Source organism: Gekko japonicus, unplaced genomic scaffold, assembly GCF_001447785.1.
Source record: "Gekko japonicus isolate JY-2015 unplaced genomic scaffold, Gekko_japonicus_V1.1 scaffold921, whole genome shotgun sequence".
Classification (NCBI taxonomy): Eukaryota; Metazoa; Chordata; class Lepidosauria; order Squamata; family Gekkonidae; genus Gekko; species Gekko japonicus.
Window position 1 is genome coordinate 489,030 of NW_015168676.1, and position 24,351 is coordinate 513,380.

The following is a 24,351-nucleotide window of genomic DNA, read 5'->3' on the forward strand; positions in this document are numbered from 1 at the left end:
TGCATTTGTAGATCAGGCTAAAGACATACCCCAGTACCATACTGATGGCTTAAAAGTTACCTTTTTACTTTTAGGAAGCTGGGATTCCCAATATATTTTATTTTCCTCATTTATTTATTTATTTGACTTATATACCGCCCTCCCTGCAGGCAGGTTCAGGGCAGTTTACAGCAATTTTACAGTAATAACATTACAACAACCATTAAAACAATTTAAAGCAATAAAACCCTAAAATACTGTGCAGCCGTTAGCTCTGATGTCAATCAGCTTATTTATACCCCATCTTTCTCCCCAGTGGGGACCCAAGGTGGCTTACAGCATTCTCCTCTCCTCCATTTTATCCTCACAACAACCCAGAGAGGTAGGCTAGGCTGTGAGAGCGTGACTGGACCAAGGTCACCCAGTGAGCTTCCGTGGCACGAGCGGGGATTTGAACCCAGGTCTCCCAGATACTTATCCGACATTCTTAACTGCTATACCATACTGGCTCAGTATGTGGTTGACGAATACGGGAGGCAGGAGCTGGGTGGTGTCTCTTCCTGTATGGGGGGAGTCCCTAATCATTTGAGTTGCTGGATTCAGATAGCAAGAAGCGGCATTCTCAGTCACCCCAACACAATTTAAACCTCCCTGTGTCTCCAGGCTTGGGGCTAGTGCCCTGAGTTGGATATTCCGCAAGACAGCCCATTAGCGTTTGACTCACTAGAGCCATGCGTTAATCCCGCCGTGCTTCTTGGTTCTTCCAGAGCAGCCATGGAGGTGGTGAACATGATGGAGCAGCCCATCAAGGTGACGGAATGGCAGCAGACTTACACCTATGACTCCGGGATCCACTCTGGGGTCAACACCCAGGTGCCGTCGATCAGCAGCAAGTGCTTGGTGGACGATGACGATCTCTACGGCAAGCAATACACCATTAAGAAAACCACCACCTATAGCCAGGCGGGAGGGCAAACAGCCCAAACTCAAGGTACTTATTTCTTTGTATCGTTTGCATTGCACTTTATATCGTTTGCATCGCACTTTCTCATCCCTGTTAGAGTGCTGTGATTTTTGCAATACATATAATTGTTTTGCCCTGACTTGGATAGCCCAGGGTAGCACTGTTTTGTCAGACCTCGGACATCAATACAAAGTTCACACAAAGAAATTAATGCTGAAATCCAACTTCCATGTTGTTTATAATTCTTGTATTTCAACAGGTGGACATCATCCAGACACCAGAGTGTCGACAAGATGTACAGAACGGGACGAACTTCTCGAGTTTTGCCGTTCGTTTCGAGAACAATCTTTATCAAACTTCCTATCAAAAATAAACATGATATGTGATAGGAGACATTCACTCCAGAAAATCTGATAATATAATTTTACAATAAAAAATTGTTATCATTTGTACATACAATTTCCAGTGGTCCTTTCACAGTCTAATTCACCACTAAGGTATCCAAACATTCTATAATTAAAACATCACAACATCAGACTTGATTGAAATCATTACAATTTGTATATTCATTTTACGCAGCAATTATAACATCTCTTTAAAGGAACCATATGAATCTTACCAGGAAGGCTTCTAACAGCTCTTATCACCAACCATTATTATTTCACTATTTGTCAGTAAGGAAACTGACAAGAATTCCATGTTGCATTTTGGTTCACACCAAAAACAAACTTACCTTTTGGTCAATTTCTTAGGGCTAAAAGGAACTCCACCACTCATGAAAATTTTACACTAGAAGCAGAAAGACTTTGTGGATTGTTCAAGGACAGGGGTTACCCAGACAGAGTTATCGCTAATGCCCGATTCAGAGCTGAACGCCGCAACCGCCTGGAACTTTTCCAGACAAAACCGGAGTATCGTGAGGACGACAGGCTACATTGGGCTATAGATTACACTAATAGAGCCTTTGGGATTAAAAAAACCATTCTCAGACATTGGCATATCCTTGGAGACATTCTAGCCTGTCATTTACCCCCCCCCGCATAGGCTTTAGAAGAACACAAAACATCAAGGACAAAATAGTAAGGGCAGATACCTTTAAGACACAGCAACAAGGATCTTTGCCACCGGGACACTTTAAATGCGGCAAATGTGCTGCTTGCCCGATGATGTCAGAAACAGGTGTCCTTGATTTTCCAGAGCTTGGCTTTAAGAAACCCCTTACACAATTCTCTTCGTGCGCTACTAAGTCCATTGTGCCTGTGGACAGAAGTATGTCAGGCAAACGTCTTGAACTTTGCGTACCCGTATATTGGAGCACAGATCTAAATTAAAGCACAAGCATTTAACAGCACCTATGGTACAGCATTTTGAAGAGGCAGATCATGGTCCGAATGATTTTAGATGTACAGTATTAGAAGTTGTAAGACCCAAGCCCTATACTTATGTAGATATGCAAAGACTACTCTTACAAAGAGAAGCATTCTGGACGTTCATGTTAAAAACGGAACAACCTATGGGTCTTAATGCAGCTCTAGACCTCTGTATATTGATTGCATATTGACTCTGTACAAATACTTTCCTTGTTGGAGGATTTTGTTAACTTAAAAATGCATTGCCCTGTGATAAGTTGGCCACCAAGACCGGAGAAGCATGTGATTAATTGCTCATAGATATAATGGAAGTTTCTATTAGCCAGTAAGACTTACTGTCCATAGTGAAATAATAATGGTTGGTGATAAGAGCTGTTAGAAGCCTTCCTGGTAAGATTCATATGGTTCTTTTAAAGAGATGTTATAATTGCTGTTTAAAATGAATATACAAATTGTAATGATTTCAATCAAGTCTGATGTTGTGATGTTTTAATTATAGAATGTTTGGATACCTTAGTGGTGAATTAGACTGTGAAAGGACCACTGGAAATTGTATGTACAAATGATAACAATTTTTTATTGTAAAATTATATTATCAGATTTTCTGGAGTGAATGTTTCCTATCACATATCATGTTTATTTTTGATAGGAAGTTTGATAAAGATTGTTCTTGAAACGAACGGCAAAACCCGAGAAGTTCGTCCCGTTCTGTACATCTTGTCGACACTCTGGTGTCTGGATGATGTCCACCTGTTGAAATACAAGAATTATAAACAACATGGAAGTTGGATTTCAGCATTAATTTCTTTGTGTGAACTTATGCAGCATTTCACTTTGTATTGATGTCATATTTATTGCTGTGCCCTTAGTTTCTGTTCTTGTCAGACCTCGGAACCAGGGTTGGTCCTGGCCAGTATTTGGATGGGGAGACCACTAAAGAATACCAGGGTCATGCTGTGAGGTTGCCATAACTTGGCTGTGACTTAACAGCGTGGAGAGAGAGATCTGTTGGTGTTTTCAGTCTTTTTAAAAAATTAAAGATTATCACAAACTAAAAAACAAAGGAGGAAACAGGAACAATATTAAAACCGGCTCTGCAGCATAAAAGTATTTGCAGTGTTTAAGATGTAGGCTTCCTGTTACGTTACTGTGCTTTGGAGGCTACTGTTAGGGAAATCCCACCAATGCTGCTTCCACAAACAGCCTGTTCTGCCCTTCAAAAAGCAAACTACCGAAGGGAATTGGCCTAGTCTGGTTTCCCAGGGAGCTGGGTACTACAAAGGCTGAGCAGAAACGAATTAAAATAAATCAATGTATTGTACAGTGCACTTAAAATACAAATGTTAAAAATATAGGCCTTGGATTTAGCCTCTAGGTTGAAACCACCAGATTAAGTTGTCCTCAGCGTGCATAATATAAAACAAAATGAATATCCACAAGTCAAAGACATACAAATGAGGCCACAATCACAGTAAACAAGACTAAATGTGTTTCGGCCCTATGGGCCTTCTTCAGTGGTCACTAATACATAGATACACACAACACACCAAAAACGATGGTGGATATAATAAGCCAAAACAGGTGTTGATTGACTGACATTTTATTCTTTGAGGCTGAGTAGTGACATTATTAGGATCATGGATCTTGCTCACACTTAGAAATTGTAAATTGTGTCTGATTCTGGCAGTTCATTTCCTCGTGGTGTGTCTGTGTACACCAACCAGCAATCTGGCAAAATCGGACTCCCAGGGAGTTTCACAGAACAGGTGCGCTGCGAAAACACTACATCACACCGACTCTCTTGGGAAAGGAAGGCAGCTTTTGGCTTCTCCCCTGTATTGCGGTGACATAAATACAAAGCGAAGATAAGATTCTGAGATTGTGGGATGCCCCCAAAGCGGCCCGCTCTCTCTTCCCCATGCTAGTCCTAACAGCCCACCAGGCCACTTGTGCTGCAGTAATTCCCAGATCCACCCCCCCGTTCTTTTTTTTAAGAAAAGAAGCTCTTGTGCAATCCAGCCCCCGCTTTCCCTCTTTCCTTTCATTTTTTTAATTAAGCAGCTTTGTGTTAACGGCAGCCGAATCGCGCTGGCTAGTTAACTCCTGCCTTATCTCTTCACTCATATGTTAAGTGTTCCCCTCCTTGTTAGAGGCAAAGCTGTTCCATGAATATCTCTCTCTGCAGCAGATAGAAATCCTGGGCTGGGAGATAACATGGCTGCCCTCCCGCCCTCGGTGTTCTGTGCTGATCGTGTCCTGCCTGTCCTCTTTTGCAGCCGATTTGGAGTCCCAGCTTGCCATGACTCGCGCCCAGCGCATTCGGGCCGCCATGTACCCAGAAACCGTGGAGGACCGCTCTCTTCTCATCAACACCCAAGTCGAAGGGCAGCAGACAAACGTGCAGCGGCTGGCTGAGCCCTCGCAGATGCTCAAGTCGGCCATTGTACATCTCATAAACTACCAGGACGACGCCGAACTGGCCACCCGGGCCATTCCGGAGCTCACCAAGCTCTTGAATGACGAGGATCCGGTAATGCAGGACATGGAGGCTTTGGGAAGGAATGGGGGAATGGGGTAAAGCAGGTTACCTTAGCACAGCGCATCCAGGAACACAGTTGGCCATTCTGTAATCTTGTATGTCGAATGGGTGCAGTTGTGGCCAACTTCCATGCAAATACTGAAACAGAAAGGTCTGTGTGGGTATGGCAGAATTCTCTGGAAGCACAGAGAAGCTGGAGACTGTGGTTCTGGTCACAGGTAGTTCATGTTGGGGAGGATTGTTCCTAGCCCATGTTGTTAAAGAAGACGCACCTGTATGTATATGGATAATATCTGATTGAATTGCAGAAATTGGAGGAATTGCTGAATAAGATTTCTGGTGCTTGTAGAGCAGCAGTCTCCAACAGGATGCTGTGGGCATCATGGCAACAGCTGTGGGCATCGTGGTACCTTTCCTGGTGCCCACCAAGTATTTTTAGAAAGGGGAGGGCAGGGATCCTTTGCCCAGCAAAGCCAGTTTGGTGTAGTGGGTAGGAACGCGGACTCTAATCTGGGAGAACCGGGTTTGATTCCCCACTCCTTCACATGCAGCTGCTGGTGTGACCTTGGGTCACTCACAAGTTCTCTCAGAGCTGTTCTCTCATAAACAGTCCTTGAAAGAGCTCTCTCAGCCGCACCTACCTCACAGGGTGTCTGTTGTGGGGAAGGGAAGGGAAAGGAGATTGTAAGCCACTTTACGACTCCTTTGGGTAGTGAAGGGCGGGGTATAAATCCAGTCTCCTCATCTTCTTCTTCTATTGGCCATTGGAGATTTGATTGGCTGTGCAGATTTTTTTAAATGTTGCTCTGACACCAGCTTCTACTGCAGCATAAGGCTCTTTACTGGGTGACTGAAAGTAAGCCATGGCAGCCATTTTGTGGCTAGTTCTGCCTCTTGCAGCAGCTGTTACTGTGGCAGCCGTTTTGTGTCTGCGCCCATCACACTGCGTCAGAGCTCCAGAAGTTACCCGCAAGCTCAAAAGGGCTGGGGGCTCCCGTTGCAGAGCACACTTCAGCATAGGGCTTCATTTTTCTCCCCGTTGGCCCTTGACCTTCCTGTAATTTGCAAAAGCAAACTCAGTAACACAAAATAAGAAACCAGGCTAACTTCATTGTGTGTGTGACTTACACAGGACACAGAATTTAGAGGTGCGCTACACAGAATAACCGCAGGGGCAAAACTGGCTTCATGTGGCACGAGCGCTGGTAGTCAGAGGCAAGCGTCATTGGGATGTGACTAGAGCTAGGCCGTTTAGCCATCCCATGAAGTGGCCATCTCACTGTTTCCCCTTCCAGGTGGTCGTCAGCAAAGCCGCCATGATTGTGAACCAGCTTTCTAAGAAGGAGGCATCACGCCGCGCTTTGATGCAGTCGCCTCAGATTGTGGCTGCAGTTGTGCGCACCATGCAGAACACCAGCGACCTGGATACGGCCCGCTGTACCACCAGCATCCTCCACAACCTGTCCCACCACCGTGAGGGACTGCTGTCCATCTTCAAGTCTGGGGGCATCCCAGCTCTGGTGCGCATGCTCAGGTAATCTGCAGCCCTTGCCATATCTCGGGGGAATCCCAGAGCCAGGAGGGAACATCAGGGGAAGGCCCTGTTGTTAGCCCTGCAGAGGAACTGGCTGGCCACTATGTGAAACAGGATGCCAGACTAGATGGACTATTGGTCTGATCCATCAGGGCTCTTCCTACGTTCTTGTCAAGGAAAGGCCTCAGTCTCTATGCCCTGCAGAGCCTCCTCCTGCAGAGGAGCTGGTTAGCCACTGTGTGAGACAAGATGCTGGACTGGATGGACCACTGGTCTGATCCAGCAGGGCTCTTCTTATGTTCTTACAATGGCCCTCGGCCTCTATGCCCTGTTGTCGGCTGTCCAGAGGAACTGGTTGGCCACTGTGTGAGACAGGATGCTGGAGTAGACAGACTATTGGTCTGATCCAGCAGGGCTCTTCATATGTCCTTAAACAGAGAGTGCCTTGTAGAATAAGTCCACCTTGTCATTAGAAGTGCATAAGTGGCAGTCGGTGTGTACCATTTCCTTTCTTTCCCTTTGATTTCTCCAGACCAGCTAGCAGTGCTTTCCCTTGCCTTTTGAGGCTTCATGTTATTTATATAATAATGAAAAGGTATCAGGCTTTCCTGGAAGTTGTGTATCTCTGCCTTTTTGAAGAAATTCTCCCCCCAAAGGCACTTTCGTATGCCCTAGAGCTTGTGAAGAAGTAACAGAGTAGGCGAAGGACCATGTCCTGGCACTTAAAGTGGTTCCAAGTGCATTATGCTCTCTCTGTCTACCCAGAGATGTCATCTTCTTGAAAGTATTGTGATGCCAATGCATTTAGAAAACTGCCTGATCCTTTTAACTGGAGGTGTCAGGGGTAGAACCTGAGACCTGCATGCAAAGCAGATGCTCTGCCACTGAGCCATGAATTCTATTCAGTACAGCTTCAAGAGGGGACTGGATAAACATGGAGCAGATGTCCATCAGTGTCTATTAGCCACAGTGTATAGATGGAACACTCTGTCTGGGGCAGTGATGCTCTGTGTTCTTGGTGCTTGGGGAGCAACAGTGGGAGGGCTTCTGGAGTTCTGTCCCTGTTGTTGGACCTCCTGATGGCGCCTGGGTTTTGGCCACTGTGTGACACAGAGTGTTGGACTGGATGGGCCACTGGCCTGATCCAACATGGCTTCTCTTATGTTCTTATGTACCCTTTGGATTTTATCCTCAGGAACCAAATGGGTTCCAGGAAATATATTTGTGAATGCAACGTTGGGGATCATCACTCTGGAGCATTACTTGAGTTGATGTGGTAGAGTTTCTCAGAGCCTTTCAGCCTTGGCAAGAAGAAATGTGGAGGTACTGGTAGCATCTTCCGTTCGTGCACAGACTGCCACTGTCTCTAGCTATGGGAGGGCTTGCTCCAAGAATGCTTCACAAGGGCAAGCTCTGTAGGCAAGCTCGCGCCAAGCCATGTAGCTCCAGTTCACATGGGTTGTAATTGTCCCAGCTTAATTTGTGCCAGACTTCGCACTCCTGTGTTCAAGAAATCTGTGCATAAGGGTTGCATAATTTTCTCCTGCCAATCCCCACACACCCAGGAATACTAGCATGGGCTTTCACAGTGCTGGTGTGGGGGGTATTGACTAAGTGGGTTTGGCCCCTCAGCACTTCTGGGCTTAGGAAGGTACACAGTAAGCCTGTTGCTTGCAGTCTGGAGATTCAGCTATCCCAGATTTTCAGGCACTTTGGTGGTGAGGGAGCAGCAGCCAGAGTATCCCCCAACTCCTCGGAGAGGAGGAGAAGAAGAGATTGGATTTCAACCCGTTGGGTTCTGATCGGTTGTTCTGGGGCAACAGAAAACAGCTCCGCACCATCCTTGAAGATGGTTATCATAGAACCGTAGAATCACAGAATGTTAGAGTTGGAAGGGACCTTGCAGGTCATCTAGTCCAACCCCCTGCACTCTGCAGGAGCAAAGCCGAAAGATAGCCCTACAACATACCTGAAAGATGGTCGTCCAGCCTCTGCTTGAAAACATCCAGCAAAGGAGCATCCACCACCTCCTGAGGCAGTCTGTTCCACTGCTCAACCACTCTTACAGTTAGGAAGTTTCTCCTGATACTTAGGCGGTATCGACTCCAGTTTGGTGTAGTGGTTAAGTGCACGGACTCTAATCTGGGAGAACCGGGGAGGGGAAGGGAAAGGAGTTTGTAAGCCGCTTTGAGACACCTTTGGGTAGTGAAGGGCGAGGTATAAATCCAATCTCCTTTTCTTCCTGTAATTTCCACCCATTAGATCTAGTCTTGCAGTCCAAAGCAAGAGAGAATAGATCTGCTCCATCTTCTACATGACAGCCCTTCAGATACTTGAAGACTGCAATCATGTCCCCTCTAAGCCTTCTCTTTCCCAGGCTAAACATACCCAACTCTTTCAGCCTTTCCTCATAAGATTTGGATTCCAACCCTCTCACCATCCTGCTTGCCCTCTTCTGTGCAGGCTCGAGCTTGTCAACATCCTTCCTAAGATGTGGTGCCCAAAACGACACAGGACTCCAGGTGAAGCCTGACCCATAGCAGAATAGAGCAGAACTCCCGTGATCTGGACACAATGCTTCTGTTAATGCATCCTAAGAGTATCTTATCCTATAACCTCTCAGTCGTCTCCTCTCCAGGAGTGGGGAATCAAACCCAGTTCTCCAGATTAGAGTCCACCACTCTTAACCACGACACCAAACTGGCTCTCCAGGCAGGGTCTGATACAAGCATTTGGGAAGCCCATGGGGCTTGTGTCCTAAAGCAGCTGGCTGGTGCTTGGTGGCTAGAAACTTTTTATAAAACCAAAGCCCAGGATGCTCAGGAACCCAGACTCTCTAGCAGAAATACACCTTGGGGGAAGAGGGAACTGATGCAGTGGCATTTTGGCAGCTGCAAGTTGACACTTGGCTGGCACATAATGGAGCCGATAAGCCTTACCTCTGCCAATGTGGAGGTGCTGGCAGTTTTATGGCAGTTTTGGCATGCCACGACCATGTCTTTCTTCCTTGGAAAGACTCAGAATGACTGCCCTCCTCTCCTGTGCCCCACTGTTGCCTTCTTAACACTCCCTCTTGTGGGCCTGGTCAGGACTGCCAAGACGCAAAGGCACACACACACACACAATTGATTTCGCCACCTCCTGCAAGGAGAAATGCCACCTTTTCCAAACCCTTAAGTGTTTCCCTGATGCTCTAGGTCGAGTGCCCTTGGAGAGAGAAATGGCAGAAAGTAAGCGGGAAGGATTCAGCCCTCAGTTGCGAGTGCAAATGCTGTGAGCGTAGGAAGCCCTTGCTTTGGCACATGGTGGCATCACTAGGGAATGAATCGTTGGCCGCAGGGCTAGGAAAGATCTCATCTTGAAACGTCAGAAAGCTGCTTTCAGTCAGTGGAGGCAAGTTGTAGGGCTCCTTGGCTTAAGAACACTCATAATTGGAGTTTAGTGGCCACAGGGTTGCGTTTTGCACGTGCAGATCCCCAGGTTCAGTTCTTGGCTCAGCAAAAGTTATCTCTGGTCCTTTGCCTGGAAGAACAGCTGGGGGAAAGTGCCGTCAAGTTGCAGCTGACTTGTGACCCCGTGGGGTTTTCAAAGTAGGAGACAAACAGAGGTTCATGGCCATTGCCTGCCTCTGTGTAGCAACCCTGGACTTCCTTGGTGGTCTCCCATCCAAATACTAACTGGGTTTTGACCCTGTGTAGCTGCCAACATCTGACACGATCCAACTAGCCGGGTCATCCAGGCCAGAGCTGGAGAGCTGCTATCAGCCAGATTCAGACTAGTCGAACTGTTGGTTTGATTTGGTGCAAGGCTTATCATTGGATGTTGTTGGAAGCCATTCAGTCGTGTTCAGCTCTTGGCAATTCTATGGGCCAGCTCTCTCCATGTTTCCTGATCTTGTACTATTTTTTTGAGTTGTTCCGCGTTCAGGCTGGTGTTGACTTTTATGGTGTCTAGCCACCGTGTTCTTTGGCGGCCATTTTTCCTTTTGCCGCTAACCACTCCAAGCATCATATATCATTGGATATATCCTAATAAAGTATTAGATAGGTTTGGTATCCTTACTTGAGGCTGGCGGGGGAACAGGCTTAAGCTGGTTGAGGCCTCATTTCAAGACAAGGTTCTGTGTTGGTTGGTTGTTAGTTGAGCCCCCCCCCCTTTTAAAACCATCCTTGTGATCTGTCCCATCTTTCTCGGGGATTGTGCTGGCAGTATGACTAAAAGAATCTCCCTTCCTCGGCCTGCAGCTCTCCCGTGGAGTCTGTCTTGTTCTATGCCATCACCACCCTTCACAACCTGCTGCTGTACCAGGAGGGGGCCAAGATGGCCGTGCGCCTGGCCGACGGGCTCCAGAAGATGGTCCCCCTGCTGACCAAGAACAACCCCAAGTTCCTGGCCATCACCACAGACTGCCTGCAGCTACTCGCCTACGGGAATCAGGAAAGCAAGGTCAGGGGGGAAAGGGGGAGGTGGGCCGCTCAACTGGAATACTTCCTTTGCATGCATGGGAGAGGGGTGTTCTTTTGTCTGGAGCGCTTTGCGCCAGCACGCATTCTGGAATAACATGCAAGCTCCCCCCCGCCACACATACTGTGGAAGCTGCTGTAGGTGAGGTGCATAGTCTTCCTCCATCTGCTCCCTCTCATATTTTCATGCTTGATTTTTACAAGCCTCTGAGGTGTGGGTTTATTGCATTTCGAAGATGGGGCTGAGGGGAGAGTCCAGAAATGGTCTGCAAGGGCTCCCCCTATTGACTTTAGCCCCGCAAAAGACCGCATTATTAGGGCCGTGGTGAGAGGTTGGAGAGGGAGTGTCAGGAACTTTAGGCAGGTAATCCACACACCCAGGCTTCTTCAGAAGATAAGTGTTTATTATGGTAACGCAGAACTAAAGTACATATATACAGACTGTGTTAAGAATGCCTTGTAATAAGATGGCTACTAACTTATAGAATATTCAAACAGCCCCCCACCTGCAAAGCCAATGAAGTTTTCTCAAGCGCGCAGGCCCTGCCAGTAAGCAAGCTATTTTGCACCTAAAGCAGTTACAGTTCCCAGGCCTGGGGAATTGCAGCAAAGCAAAGCATCTTCAAGGCCAATTGCAGATAGCGGGAGCGCTAGGCAGAGAAGTGCTGAGAACGGGAGGGAAATAAAATCCCCTCTCACATTCCAACACCATGACAGGGCTACCTGACAGGGAGATGGGTTGCATGCCAAAGTATGTGCCGAGCTCTGTAGAAGCTATCCAAATGAGCTGTGCTCAGACGTTACGCTCATGCGCACTAGGAGCCCAGCAACAGCATGTAGACCTTCCCAATGTACGTGGTTGCTGTGCTATCCGAACAGATGCAACGTGCAGGTTTTGTGTGTGGAAGGTGACCATGGGTTAGCACGTTCCAATACTGCACCCACACACAGAAATTAACATCATGTTAATACAGTGAAGAAAAAGAGAAGAGATTGGATTCATGCCCCGCCCTTCACTATCCGAAGGTGTCTCAGAGCGGCTTACGAACTCCTTTCCCTTTCCCTCCCCACAACAGACACCCTGTGAGGGAGGTGGGGCTGAGAGAGCTCTGACAGAAACTGCTCTTTTTCAAGAACAGCTGTGACAGAACTATGGCTTGCCCAAGGTCATCCAGCCAGGTGCAAGTGGAGGAGTGGGGAATCAAACCCAGTTCTCCCTGATTAGAGTCCGCGCACTCAACCACTACACCAAACTGGCTCTTAAGTGCTCTTAAGCAAGGAGGCCTTTGTAAGTGGACCAGTCCAGGGCCAAAAAAGTTCTGGATTAACACATCAGCCCTGTTCAAACAATACAGCAGCCATGTATTTAGGGAGCATCATGGGTAACATGCTGCATTGCACACACTAAACGTGTCTGTAACGTCTGAAAGGGGCCGGGGACAGAACTGGTTCCGCCATGTCCTTATTCCTGAAGAGAAGGTCAACGTGGCTCTTTCCTTCCCCCTCGTCTTCACAGCTCATCATTCTGGCCAACGGCGGCCCCCAAGCCCTCGTCCAGATCATGCGCAGCTACACTTACGAGAAGCTGCTGTGGACTACGAGCCGCGTCCTCAAGGTTTTGTCTGTCTGCCCAAGCAACAAGCCGGCCATCGTGGAAGCCGGTGAGTAACCTCAGAAGCGACTGAACGCTTGCCTGGAGTCCGGGGAAGGTGCTTCCCAAGCACCCACATCAGTCATCAGCAGCCGTCAGTCACACCCTCTCTTTTGTCTTAACATCAAAGTGTCAACTAGCAGCAGGGTCTGAAAAGAGCCGGGTGCTCCGGTGATTGGCTTTCTTTGTTTACATGTTGACTAATCCCTAAATCTATACATAAGAGGGTGCAAAGCAAGTAAACTGCCTGTGGTGTTTATTTTTCTAAAAAGAGGAGTGCTTAGTTCTCAAGGTAACTAAAGGCCCTGATTTCAGTTTGTGGTGGTAAGCCAAGAGAAGTAAATGTTTTTGCAACTTACCTTTATTGACTCTTCATTAAAATAACAGATGTTGTTTTTGGAGTTCTATCTCTTCCCGTGATCTCTCATTTTGGCTTCTACCTACCTTGGCTTGGCTGTTCCTATGAGTACAACCGGGAAAAGGGGAGAAAAACACAACCCTGTGCAAGAAAGGTCTGAAAAAAGGCCCCTGGATCTTCTTAGGTCCAATCAGAAATGGTCAAAGCGCCCATGGAGTGCTCAGGTACAACTTGATGAGTTGCCTGTGTTATATCACAGGAAAAGCCACCCTGAACCTGCTTGCAGGGTAGGGCGGGATAGAAGTCTCAAAAATAAAATAAAATTTGATACCACTCCACAGGTGAACATTTTAGTGTGAGGAAGGTCCATTCTGCTTATGGTCGGTTTTCTGTACGTTACTGTTAAATTAATGGGAGTGCTCAGTTTGACTTATACCACCGAGGAAGGCCGGATGCCGAAACGAGTTTTATGTTGGTTCTTGCATATGGAGACAATGTGTACTTTTAAACCTGTATTTTTGCAAATGAATGTTTGGGATTAGGGTTTTTATATGCTGAACCACCAGATTGTTGGTTTTAAATTGTATATTAGCACTACTGATGTTCTGTGTATTTGTAATATCGGCATAGTTATATTGTACTTTGTTTTTCTTCGTTCTCACCTTTTGGCTGTTGCTACAACATCTGATGCTCCCTGACCAATCACTGGTCCTCTAGATCGTACCACTTATGGAAAAGCCTATTTGCAAGTCTTGTGTATAGCTCTTTTCCTTTCTGCAAGCAACAATCATAGTCCAGCCTGGATGGAGGGCTGGATTTTGGTTCTGGGTTCAAGTCCATCTTTGCCAGGGACTCACGATAGCCGACGCTCTCCCAAGGGTTGAATCCAGCCAGCTTGCTTGCTAAACCTGACCCAGAGCCCCTCCTTGCTACAGACCCTCATCTCACACAGCTTCTGTCCTCGACCCTCAAAGTAGCCTTTTTTTTAGTGGTCAGCGGGTACCCTTCTCCTCTCATTTCCACTACTGGCAAAGCTGGTTGGATCCAACCCCTTGAGCATAATCTTCTGAGCAGGAATCCATCTTTAGCTTTTGCATTTGGTGCTTAGTTATTGAAAGCATTTTATTAACAGTGAAGCATTTTGCATTGTTTGCCTCGCTTCTCTCATTTATATAACCAAAAATAGCAAGAAGTCCCGTAGCACCTTAAGGATCAACCAGGCTTTCAGGGCATAAGGTTTTGAGAGTCAAAGCTGCCTTCGTCTGACTCTTGAAAGCTTATACTTTGGAAACCTAGTTGGCCTTTGAGGTGCCACTGGATTCGGATGGTGCTGTTTCTCTCACAGCCCAGCACAGCTACCCACCGGAAAACCAAAAAAATAGTAACTCGTGTTACAGGGATCGTTCTGAAATGTTTACTTATCTGTGCAATCAAGTCACTACTTTGTTCTGGTTAAAAATAATTATAAAATGAGGAGTGAAGTGTCTCGTATCAACATGCAGTAGACTCTTAATTTTTTTCCAGCCTAGTAGGCCCCAATATTTGAGGAAGATGCAGGTTTTATAAATACCTTAAAAACAGTTTGTCTTGCAGGATAACACTCTGTTTTAGTGCTTTTAGAGGCCTTTGGCTTTCTCCTGGAAGAAAGGAGGGAGTGTGAAGTTGAGAGGTTCAAAGCCTGCAGTGTAGAGGTTTAGCTCTGCTTGAAGATATCCTGAGACCTTGTGGACCACCCTGTTTAGGATACTGAGGCAAGGCACTGGGAAGCGTATAACTAGGTTTTATCTCTTTTTGTCAGCTAAGCTGCCATGAGTAGGGAGAGACGGTCTAATTGTTATGCATTCCTTCCCATGCGCTTAATTGCTTCAAAGCTGCAACGCTTATCTGTAAAGAGGTACTGGAGGAGTGTGTTGTCTACCTTTCGTGGGATCGTTCTGGTTCCCAGCTTTGCTACCGCTAGAGACTATTCCCGTATCCCATGCGTGGGAGCCCATCTAATTGGGTATTGCTGGGGGGGGGCATACGAATGCCCTATAACTATTATGTGCATAGGTAGCCCACCATTCCTAACAGTGTTCGTGTTATTGCATCTATGACTTTTCAATGAAAGTAAAACCTTCCTGGAAGCGTGCACTTCATTGTTTTGCTGTGGATCCTGACACTTTCCCCCCCTCCAACAACAGGTGGCATGCAGGCCCTGGGGAAGCACCTGACCAGTTCCAGCCCAAGACTGGTGCAGAATTGTCTGTGGACTCTGAGGAACCTCTCAGACGTGGCCACCAAACAGGTGAGCAGAGCTGACCCGGGGTGCTTGGGCTCCAAATTGATACTTCCCAAGATCCTTGGACGCATTCGTAAACCCCTCCCAGTCTCCTCTTGTAGAACTGAGGTGGGCTCCTGATCAGTCCCTGGGCTTAGATTGTAACACGCTGGTGGGCTTTTTCTCTCCCGCTCCCCTTCCCTCCATGGTCTCCTTCTGCAGGAGGGCCTCGACGGTGTCCTGAAGATCCTGGTCAACCAGCTGAGCTCCGATGACATCAACGTGCTGACCTGTGCCACCGGCACCCTCTCCAACCTGACCTGCAACAACAGCAAGAACAAGACCCTGGTGACTCAGTCCAACGGGGTGGAGGCCCTGATACACACCATCCTCCGGGCGGGAGACAAAGAGGACATCACCGAGCCTGCCGTCTGCGCCCTGAGGCACCTCACCAGCCGGCATCCGGAGGCCGAGATGGCCCAGAATTCTGTGCGGCTCAACTATGGCATCCCCGCCATCGTGAAGCTGCTCAACCAACCCAACCAGTGGCCACTGATTAAGGTGCGGTGCTAGGGAGGTATAGCAACTGGGCATTTACGTCTGCCTGGTTCTTAGGACTCCTTAGTTGCTGCAGGAATCTGGGTCTTTCTCAGAAGCAGTGCCTGGATAGATATATGTTTACTTTGTACGCCCTGCCTTTCTCCCCCGTGCAAAGCAGCTATCTTCTGGTCATGGAGCAGGGCTCACTGGGTGTGTGTGTGTGTGTGGGGGGGATATTTGTGAATTTCCTGTATCGTGCAGGGGGGCTGGACTAGATGACCCTGGAGGTGCCTTCCAACTCTGATTCTGTGATTTCCCCCTGTTCCTTTTTATCTTCTCAACAACCTTGTGAGGTAGGTTAGGCAGAGTGTGTGTGTGTGACTTGGCCCGAGATGACCCTGCAAACTCTGGGCCGGTCAAAATAGCCAGGAAAGTATTGTGGCACAGTTGCCTTGAGATTGCACGATATTGCATTGCAGGGGGAGAAGCGTAAGTGGCTGGCTCCTTCCATCAAGAAGAACTTCATCTATAGAAAGCCATCATGTGGTGGGAGGGGGGGTTGCTTTAAGCCCAGCCTTCTTTCTCATTTGTTGCTGCTTTGCATGTTTGAAGGGTGTGCTTGTGTGTGCACACCTGTGTGTGTGTTTAATATGAGGGACTGTTCGATTGCAGTTTGGCCACTTGAATGTTGAAGCTGTATGTGCCCTGCCCTGGGTGGCCCAGGTTACCTTTGTCTTGGAAGCTAAGCAGGGTCGGCCCTGGCTAGTCCTTGGATGAGGGACCACCAAGGAAGTCCAGGGCTGCTATGCAGAGGCAGGCAACGGCAAACCACCTCTAAATGTCTCTTGCCTTGAAAACCCCCTGCAGGGTTGTCATGAGTTGGTCGCAACTTGATGGTGCTTAAGAACATAAGAGAAGCCAATGTTGGATCAGGCCAATGGCCCATCTAGTCCAACACTGTCACACAGTGGCCAAAAATACCAGGTCCATCAGTGGGGCCAGGACACTAGAAGCCCTCCCACTGTTGCCCCCCCCCCAAAGCATCAAGAATACAGAGCATCCTTTGCCGCAGACCGAGAGTTCCTATCTATACTTAGTGGCTAATAGCCACTGATGGACCTCTGCTCCATGTGTTTATCCAGTTCCCTCTTGAAGCTGTCCATGCTTGTAGCCACCACCACCTCCTGTGGCAGTGAATTCCATGTGTTAATCACTCTTTGGGTGAAGGAGGACTTCATTTTATCTGTTCTAACCCGACTGCTCAGCAATTTCATGGAGTGGCCATGAGTTCTTGTATTGTGAGTAAGGGAGAAAAGGACTTCTTTCTCGACCTGCTCTATCCCATGCATAATCTTATAAACCTTGATCATGTCACCCCTCAGCCATCGTTTCTCCAAGCTAAAGAGCCCTAAGCGCTTTAACCTTTCTTCATAGGGAAAGTGTTCCAACCCTTTTATCATTCTAGTTGCCCTTTTCTGCACTTTTTCCAATGCTACAATGTCCTTTTTGAGGTGTGGTGACCAGAACTGTATACAGTACTCCAAATGAGGATGTACCATTGATTTATACAGGGGCATTATGATACTGGCTGATTTGTTTTCAATTCCCTTCCTAATAATCCCCATCATAGCATTGGCCTTTTTTATTGCAGTCACACACTGTCTTGACATTTTCGTTGAGTTATCTACTACGACCCCAAGATCTCACTCTTGGTCCGTCTCTGCCAGTTCAGACCCCATCAACGTGTATTTATAGTTAGGATTTCTGGCTCCAATGTGCATCAGTTTGCATTTGGCCACATTGAACCCCATTTGCCATGTTGACGCCCACTCGCCCGTCCTCGACAGATCCCTTTGGAGTGCCTCAGAATCCTCCCTGGTTCTCACCACCCTGAACAACTTTGTGTCATCTGCAAATTTAGCCACTTCACTGCTTCCTCCCAACTCCGAATCATTAATAAATGATTAATAAATAATAATAAACTTCACACACACGTTCCTGCTGGTGTGCTTCTGCGCATGTTCCTGATGGAGGGTTTTGACTATGTGTTGAAAAACAACATAGGCAGTCTGTGTAGATGTCAGAGGCCTTTATAGAGAGCTGCTGCCATTCAGTAGCTTCTGGGGAAACCACTCGTAAATTTCAGCTTGGCCGCGAACCTTTTCATCTGTTTGGCCGTGAACCTTAGTGGGTCTTTCATCTGCAAGGCCCTTAATGGTGCCAGGACCTCTTGGGTTATAAAGGTTACTGAAATGATATATACCAAGTGCCTTTGGATCCTTGAACAGGGAAGAAACATCATAAAGAGTCCTAGGAGATAATATCAGAGCAGTGACTGGGGGGCGTCAGGTGTCTCTGCATTAAAGGTCTCTTTGCTGTTTGAAGGGGTATGAAAGGATAGTTCTTACTAAAACAAGACCGAAGTCCAGAGGCACCTTAAAGACCCATCCGCAGAGGGGAACAGTGATTCATGAAAGCTCATATTGAAATAAACGGCAGTCTCCCAAGTGCCTCTGGACTTTTATTTTGCAAAGGCAGATTAACACGGCCACTGCTTGGCGCAGTTCTTATTCGCCAGCTACAGTGACGTGTCCCAATGGCAGCGTTATCTTTGCCTTCTATCCCAGACAAAGGGGCTTCACTCTGACCTGGACAGCCCCGGCTAGGCTGATCTCATCAGATCTCGGAAGCTAAGCGGGGTCGGCCCTGGCTAGTGTTTGGATGGGGGACCACCAGGGAATACCAGTGGTCGTGATGGGGAGGCAGGCAATGGCAACCCACCTCCGAATGTCTCCTGCCCTGAAACACCCACCTTGGGTCACCATAGGTCTGCTGTGACTTGACAGCAAAGTGGGGGGGAAAAGAGAGGGGCTTTGCTTTAGTTGTCTTGCGTTGATTGGCTGTGTGTCCCTGCTGTATAGCCAGATGGTGGAACACTTGCTGCAAACGGAAAAGCTGCCCGGCCAGAGTTCTCAAGGCACACGTGTGTCTCTTTTCTCCCTTCCGCTCCCAGGCTACCATCGGCCTCATCCGCAACCTGGCCTTGTGTCCCGCCAACCACGCCCCCTTGCAGGAAGCGGCGGTCATCCCACGCCTGGTCCAGCTGTTGGTGAAGGCTCACCAGGACGCCCAGCGCCACGCAGCGGCTGGCACACAGCAGCCGTACACGGTGAGGGGGGCACGGAGGGCATCGACTCGGGCGTGGCGTGGCAGGGGGAGCTTCCTAGAAGACAAAAAACACACACACCCATCCTATTGAAATTGTTGTGTTGAAAGATTTATTTGGGATCTGTGGGGGAATAAGCCACATGGCTGTAAGTTTAACAAAGGCAAACTCCAGTTGGTGTGGGTTGATTGGGCTTTGGGCCAAACTGTCGGTCGGGCTTTGGGCCAAACTACTCTGCCTCATGTATCCTGGGTCTCTTAAACAGCCATCTCATCTTTCAGGATGGAGTGAAAATGGAGGAGATCGTGGAAGGCTCCACAGGCGCTCTGCACATTTTGGCCCGCGACCCGATGAACCGCATGGAAATCTTCCGTCTGAACACCATTCCGCTCTTCGTGCAGGTGTGTGGGGGGGTGCTCGAAGGGGGGGGGAAATGCTGCCAGGGTGGGTGATGAAATTAAATCAGGAGAGTTTTCAGCTAAACATCAGGAAGAGCTTCCTGACAGAGTGGTTCTCAGTGGAACAGGCTTCCTCGGGAGGTGGTGGGCTCTCCTTCTTTGGGGGTTTTCAAACAGAGGCTAGACGGCCGTCTGACAGCAATGCGGATTCTGTGAACTGAACTGAGGCAGATCAGGAGAGGGAGGGCAGGAAGGGCTGCCTCGGTGCTTAGTTCTCATGGCCCTTTCCCATGCCCAGGGAACTGCTGATTGCCACTTTGGGGTCAGGAAGCAATTTTTCTCCCGGCCAGTTTGGCCAGGGATCCTGGAGGGTTTTTTGGTCATCTTCTGGACATGAAACAGTGGTCAGCACTGTTCCCTCTAAGCTGAGTTACTGTGAGCTAGCTCACGGTTTTTGAGCCTCTGGCTCACACATTTTTGTCTTGGCCCAGGAAGGGTGGCTCCAGAGCAAACCAATTTATGCAGTAGCCAAATCACCTGCTCACAACTTTAATGCCAGTAACTCACAAAGTAGAATTTTTGCTCACAAGACTCCATAGCTTAGAGGGAACATTGGTCAGTGCAAGTGTGAAGGGGGGGAGGTATTTGTGAATTTCCTGCATTGTGCAAGGGATTGGACTAGATGACCCTGGAGGTACCTTCCAGCTCTATGATTCTGTGATCCTGTGATGCTGGGAATGGGTGCCCCTAAGTGGTGTAGCATGAAAGAGCCACAAGGTATAGATGGAACACTCTGTCTGGGGCAGTGATGCTCTGCGTTCTTGGTGCTTGGGGGGGGCAACAGTGGGAGGGTTTCTGGACTTCTGACCCTGCTGGCCACTGTGTGACACAGAGTGATGGACTGGATCGGCCATTGGCCTGACCCAACATGGCTTCTCTTATGTTCTTATGAAGTCTTCCCTTCCTCATGCTCCCTTATTTCTCTCTTCCCTTCCCGAACCGCAGCTCCTCTATTCTCCGGTAGAAAACATTCAGCGTGTGGCAGCTGGTGTGCTGTGTGAACTGGCCCAGGACAAAGAGGCAGCTGACGCCATCGACGCAGAGGGTGCCTCAGCCCCACTCATGGAGCTGCTGCACTCCCGGAACGAAGGCACAGGTGAGAGACGCGTGCACACCTGCCTGCTCTCTTCTCCAGAAAGCTGGGCTGCGTTCCGTTAGGTGGATATTGCACATTCCCACAGGCACGCGTTCCCCCCCTTTCTCCGATCAACAGGCTTGTTGGTTTAATTATCTCATATGGGAAAGCTCCTGAGACAAACGCGGGGAGAATAATTAAAAGATGTGTGAGTATAGCAAATACCGGTGCCAGGCAAGATGGACTTGACAAAGTCAAGTTAAGCAAAGCTTTGAACTGTTTCGTTTGCTTTTGGGGAAAGGGACATGCAGTGTATCTGGTTTATTTATTTGCACCCCAATAAAGCATTATACTATCACACGTCTTACACTATCACACTGTTTACAATGGGAAAAACATTGGGGAAAGGAACTGGCAAAGGGTTTTGCTTGGTAAATATTCAGGTGGGACAGAAGCGTCTAGTGGAGGTTCTTTTAAGGTTGGGTTCTATTTTAGACCCTCTGGAAGAAGGCTAGACTGACCACTCCTTCCCAAAAGTAGACTAGTTTTTCTACATACAGTCGACTCGTTAATTAGACCGAGTTAGACTCTTTACTGGACATCCCCATCCTACATGGTGTTGTCTGTGCAGGACTGGTGATTCTCGAGAATTGCCTTTTTTGGGTGCTTGAAAGGGGGGGACCTCTGTTCCTTTTTGACTCTCAGGAAAGCTGGCTGGATCCAACCCAGTGCTGCTGGAAAGGGAGAGGGCGATTCAGACATGCAGTCTTTTGCCTCCCTAGTATACAGCCCAAGAAAAGGTTTACCATATAATTGCCGTTGATTGCATACACCCCAAAACAATGGCAGAAATGCAGAGCATGGTTTAAGTCAGAGATTAAGCTTACAAAAAACCCGGGGAGGCTGAGATGGCAGCGTTGTAGAAATTCACCCAAAGCAATAAAGATAGTGTGGCAGATGCACAGGGAATAACACCAAAGGAGACGCTGAAGGGCCTCTTGGTATTTTTTTTCTCCAGCCACATATGCGGCAGCTGTGCTCTTCCGCATCTCAGAAGACAAAAACCCAGATTATCGGAAACGCGTTTCGGTGGAACTGACCAATTCACTGTTCAAGCATGACCCCGCCGCTTGGGAAGCTGTGAGTTCTCTCTGGTGCCAACTCTGGGCAGGGAGGGGTTAGTAGGTGGGGGAGGGGAAGAGATTGATTGCCAGGCACATTTTTGCCTTACTTTGAATTGACTTGCAAAAAAACCCATATTCTTATAACCCACCACTTCCTGATTTTACAAAATGGGAATGCAACGTACCTTATTTCTTCTGCTTAAGGTGATAGCCGTATGAGCAGTACTTGACAGATAGAGAAGTACTGTATTTAGTGAGCTGACCACAGCAACTTCTCGGAATCATCAGGAATAGATACTGTTGAATCTTCACCAGTGAGGCATGCTAAAAACCCAGTCACAATAGCAAACATGCCCCCTTTCCCCAAATTATGTGCTCATGCTGTGGGAGTTGGAAGAAGGGGCCAGCAGCATTCTTTTTTTTTTGTTGTTCTATCTCCTTTGGAAGCATTGAATTTCAAAAGCAAAGCTTGGACCGTTTTAAAGTTCAAGCATAGGAGCCAACTTTTGAAAGAGCCAAACTTTACGATGCACAGCAACCTCCTTTTCTGCTCCAAAGGGCTTTTAAAATGTGCTTCATGTAAATTGAAGAGGGTGGAGGCTTTGGCCACACAAGAGCCAAAGGGATTGGTTGGGGGGGGTGGGGAGGGTGGCCTCAGTGCCTCTGCCTGAAAATTTAGTTCTAGACTGGTCTGCAAGAGGCCGGACACAACTTGTTCCTTCTGGTAGTTAGAACAGAACTGCAGCATAAATCGTACACTGGCCTCTCAGTGAATCATCTGGTTCAGTCTTCTACCAACTCTCTACTTAGATCTCTGCTTTTGTAGTCCAAGCTCTGCTTCTGGTTTTACTTGGGAGACTCATTCTTCCCCATGTATGCTGGGGGGGGGGGTAGAAAGGGAAGGAGGGAGGACCCATCTCTCCACTGTGTGACACCGAGTGGATGGGCCTTTGGCCTTATGTTCTTTTTTCCTGCTTCTCTTATGTTCTCTTTTCCTGCCTGGAGAACTTGGTAGAAGAAAGAAGGTATGGCTTTCCTCCCTGCTTGGGGTTTTGCAGAAGGTGGTAGCAGCTGCGAGGCACTGCGTGGGTCTTCTGCAAAATCCCAGCACAAACGTGAACGTTGCCCCACCCCTTTCCCTGAATTTCCTGTACACGCTGCGGTGCCTAGGGAAGCAAGCCAGTGAAGAAGTGCGCTCAAACAAGGTTTGACATGAGTTGAGGCACAACATCAGTAAACAGCAGGCAGACAAGCAGGGTTGCCAGGTCCATCTGGGCGACTGGCGAGAGATGGGAGGGACTTATGAGGAGAAAGAGAAAGACTTAGGCCTCGTCACTGGTGTCACTCAGGAAGTGATGTCATCACACCAGCAATGTCCAGGTAGTGCTCTAGTATTTGGGCCAAAACTCTGTGGTAAAACCAGCTTCTACCATAGAGTTGAGCGTTGCCTGGACAGTTGCTGGTGTGATGACATTACTTCCTGTGCAACACCAGCAACGAGGTCTAGGCCTTCTCCTGTTAAGTCCCCCCCGCAGGCCAGCTGATCAGCGGCTGGGGGTAGGACCTGGCCGTGGGGAACCCCTGCCTCCACAGGGTGGGTGAATCTGGCAACCCTACAGACAAGCTTTCCTAAAACGCCACTTGACAGGCAGTGCTACCCCTCCCCTCAGGTGCACAGCCACAGAGGAGTGAAGTCACATTCTTGGGCCATGATGTAGGGCAGTGCTGAAAGTGTTGGCAAAGCCTGGTTAGACACCTGCATTAACAGTATGTGCACCTGACCATGAAGCAATTGAGCAAAATATTTTGTAAAAATCCTCTATTAAAAGACTTCCATAATGATTTCGTGACTCAGCCCTATCATGGTTGAAGTCAGATGGTCTGTAACCTGGATTTTTTACTTTGAACCTAGATAATTTTGGTTTAGGTGCTTATTTCTCGCAGACAGAAACCTAGGGAACCTAAGATATGTCCCACTTAAGAGTGCCATTTTTTCCCAACAGAATTTGAAGAGAGTAAAGATAACCAGTAGCAACGGCCTGGGCTTGCGGGGCGGGGGCTTCATTAGAGGGATTAATTTATTTCACAGTATTTGTATCTTGCTTTTCATGTTTAGTCCTAAAAAGCTTGCAAACATGACCAACACAATTAAAAACATACAGTATAGAATCCTGTGCTCCTTAGCAGAGTATCGGTTGCCTACCAGAAAGCTGGTTTGCGTCCAGCTTGGGGCATAGTGGCCAAACAAGAGAGAGCTTGTTGAAGAAGAGTTGGTCTTGCAGGCCTGGCAAGCATCCATTGTAAACATCATAATAAGGGGTTAGCAATCAAAACAGAACTGGAACAGACGAGGGTAAAGCCTGCTACATGAGCAGAGCGAGTGGACTGAAAGTAGGGTTGCCAGACACTATCATCATGCTGGTGGGGGGGTCTGGGGGGCAGTCTGGGAGTGGGCGGTGACATCCCCGGTGCAACGATGTGAGGCAGAAGTAGTGTCATTGTGTCGGTGATGCTCTGCTTTTTGGGCAAACTCTATGGTTAAAATTGGGCTCAAACCATAGAGTTTTGCCCAAAAAGCAGAGTGTTACTGTGTGACCTCGCTGACGCAATGATGTCATTCCATGTGACATCATTGTGTTGGTGACACAATTGTGTTTGGAGGCAGGGCTTCCCTTGCCAGCCTGCTGTCCAGCAGCATGCAGAACCTAGAAAACCAGGGGATCCCCCACCCTGACAGGGGGCCTGGGGACCATAACCGAAAGGGCGGTCTGTTGCAGAGAATGCAGTTGGTACATAGGTTGATGCAGGGAGTGGCTGTTCTTCTGGTGGGTAATGTTTTGCTTTCCTGCAAAATGTATGTATTTGGCCCA

General features: G+C 48.0%; 1 protein-coding gene across 3 annotated transcripts in view; it reads left to right on the top strand.

Annotated features, from left to right (window-relative positions):
* Window positions 1-24,351, top strand: part of JUP (junction plakoglobin) — a 94,883-nt gene that overhangs the window by 65,795 nt on the left and 4,737 nt on the right. For all 3 annotated transcript variants that reach the window (XM_015415373.1, XM_015415376.1, XM_015415375.1), the window contains exons 2-12: window positions 747-970; window positions 4,590-4,843; window positions 6,148-6,386; window positions 10,631-10,832; window positions 12,366-12,510; window positions 15,042-15,145; window positions 15,341-15,679; window positions 18,672-18,827; window positions 19,106-19,225; window positions 20,228-20,378; window positions 21,376-21,497. In XM_015415373.1, the coding sequence (XP_015270859.1) occupies window positions 754-970; window positions 4,590-4,843; window positions 6,148-6,386; window positions 10,631-10,832; window positions 12,366-12,510; window positions 15,042-15,145; window positions 15,341-15,679; window positions 18,672-18,827; window positions 19,106-19,225; window positions 20,228-20,378; window positions 21,376-21,497 (2,049 nt within the window). In that variant the 5' untranslated portion in view covers window positions 747-753. The remainder of the gene's footprint in view (window positions 1-746; window positions 971-4,589; window positions 4,844-6,147; window positions 6,387-10,630; window positions 10,833-12,365; window positions 12,511-15,041; window positions 15,146-15,340; window positions 15,680-18,671; window positions 18,828-19,105; window positions 19,226-20,227; window positions 20,379-21,375; window positions 21,498-24,351) is intronic.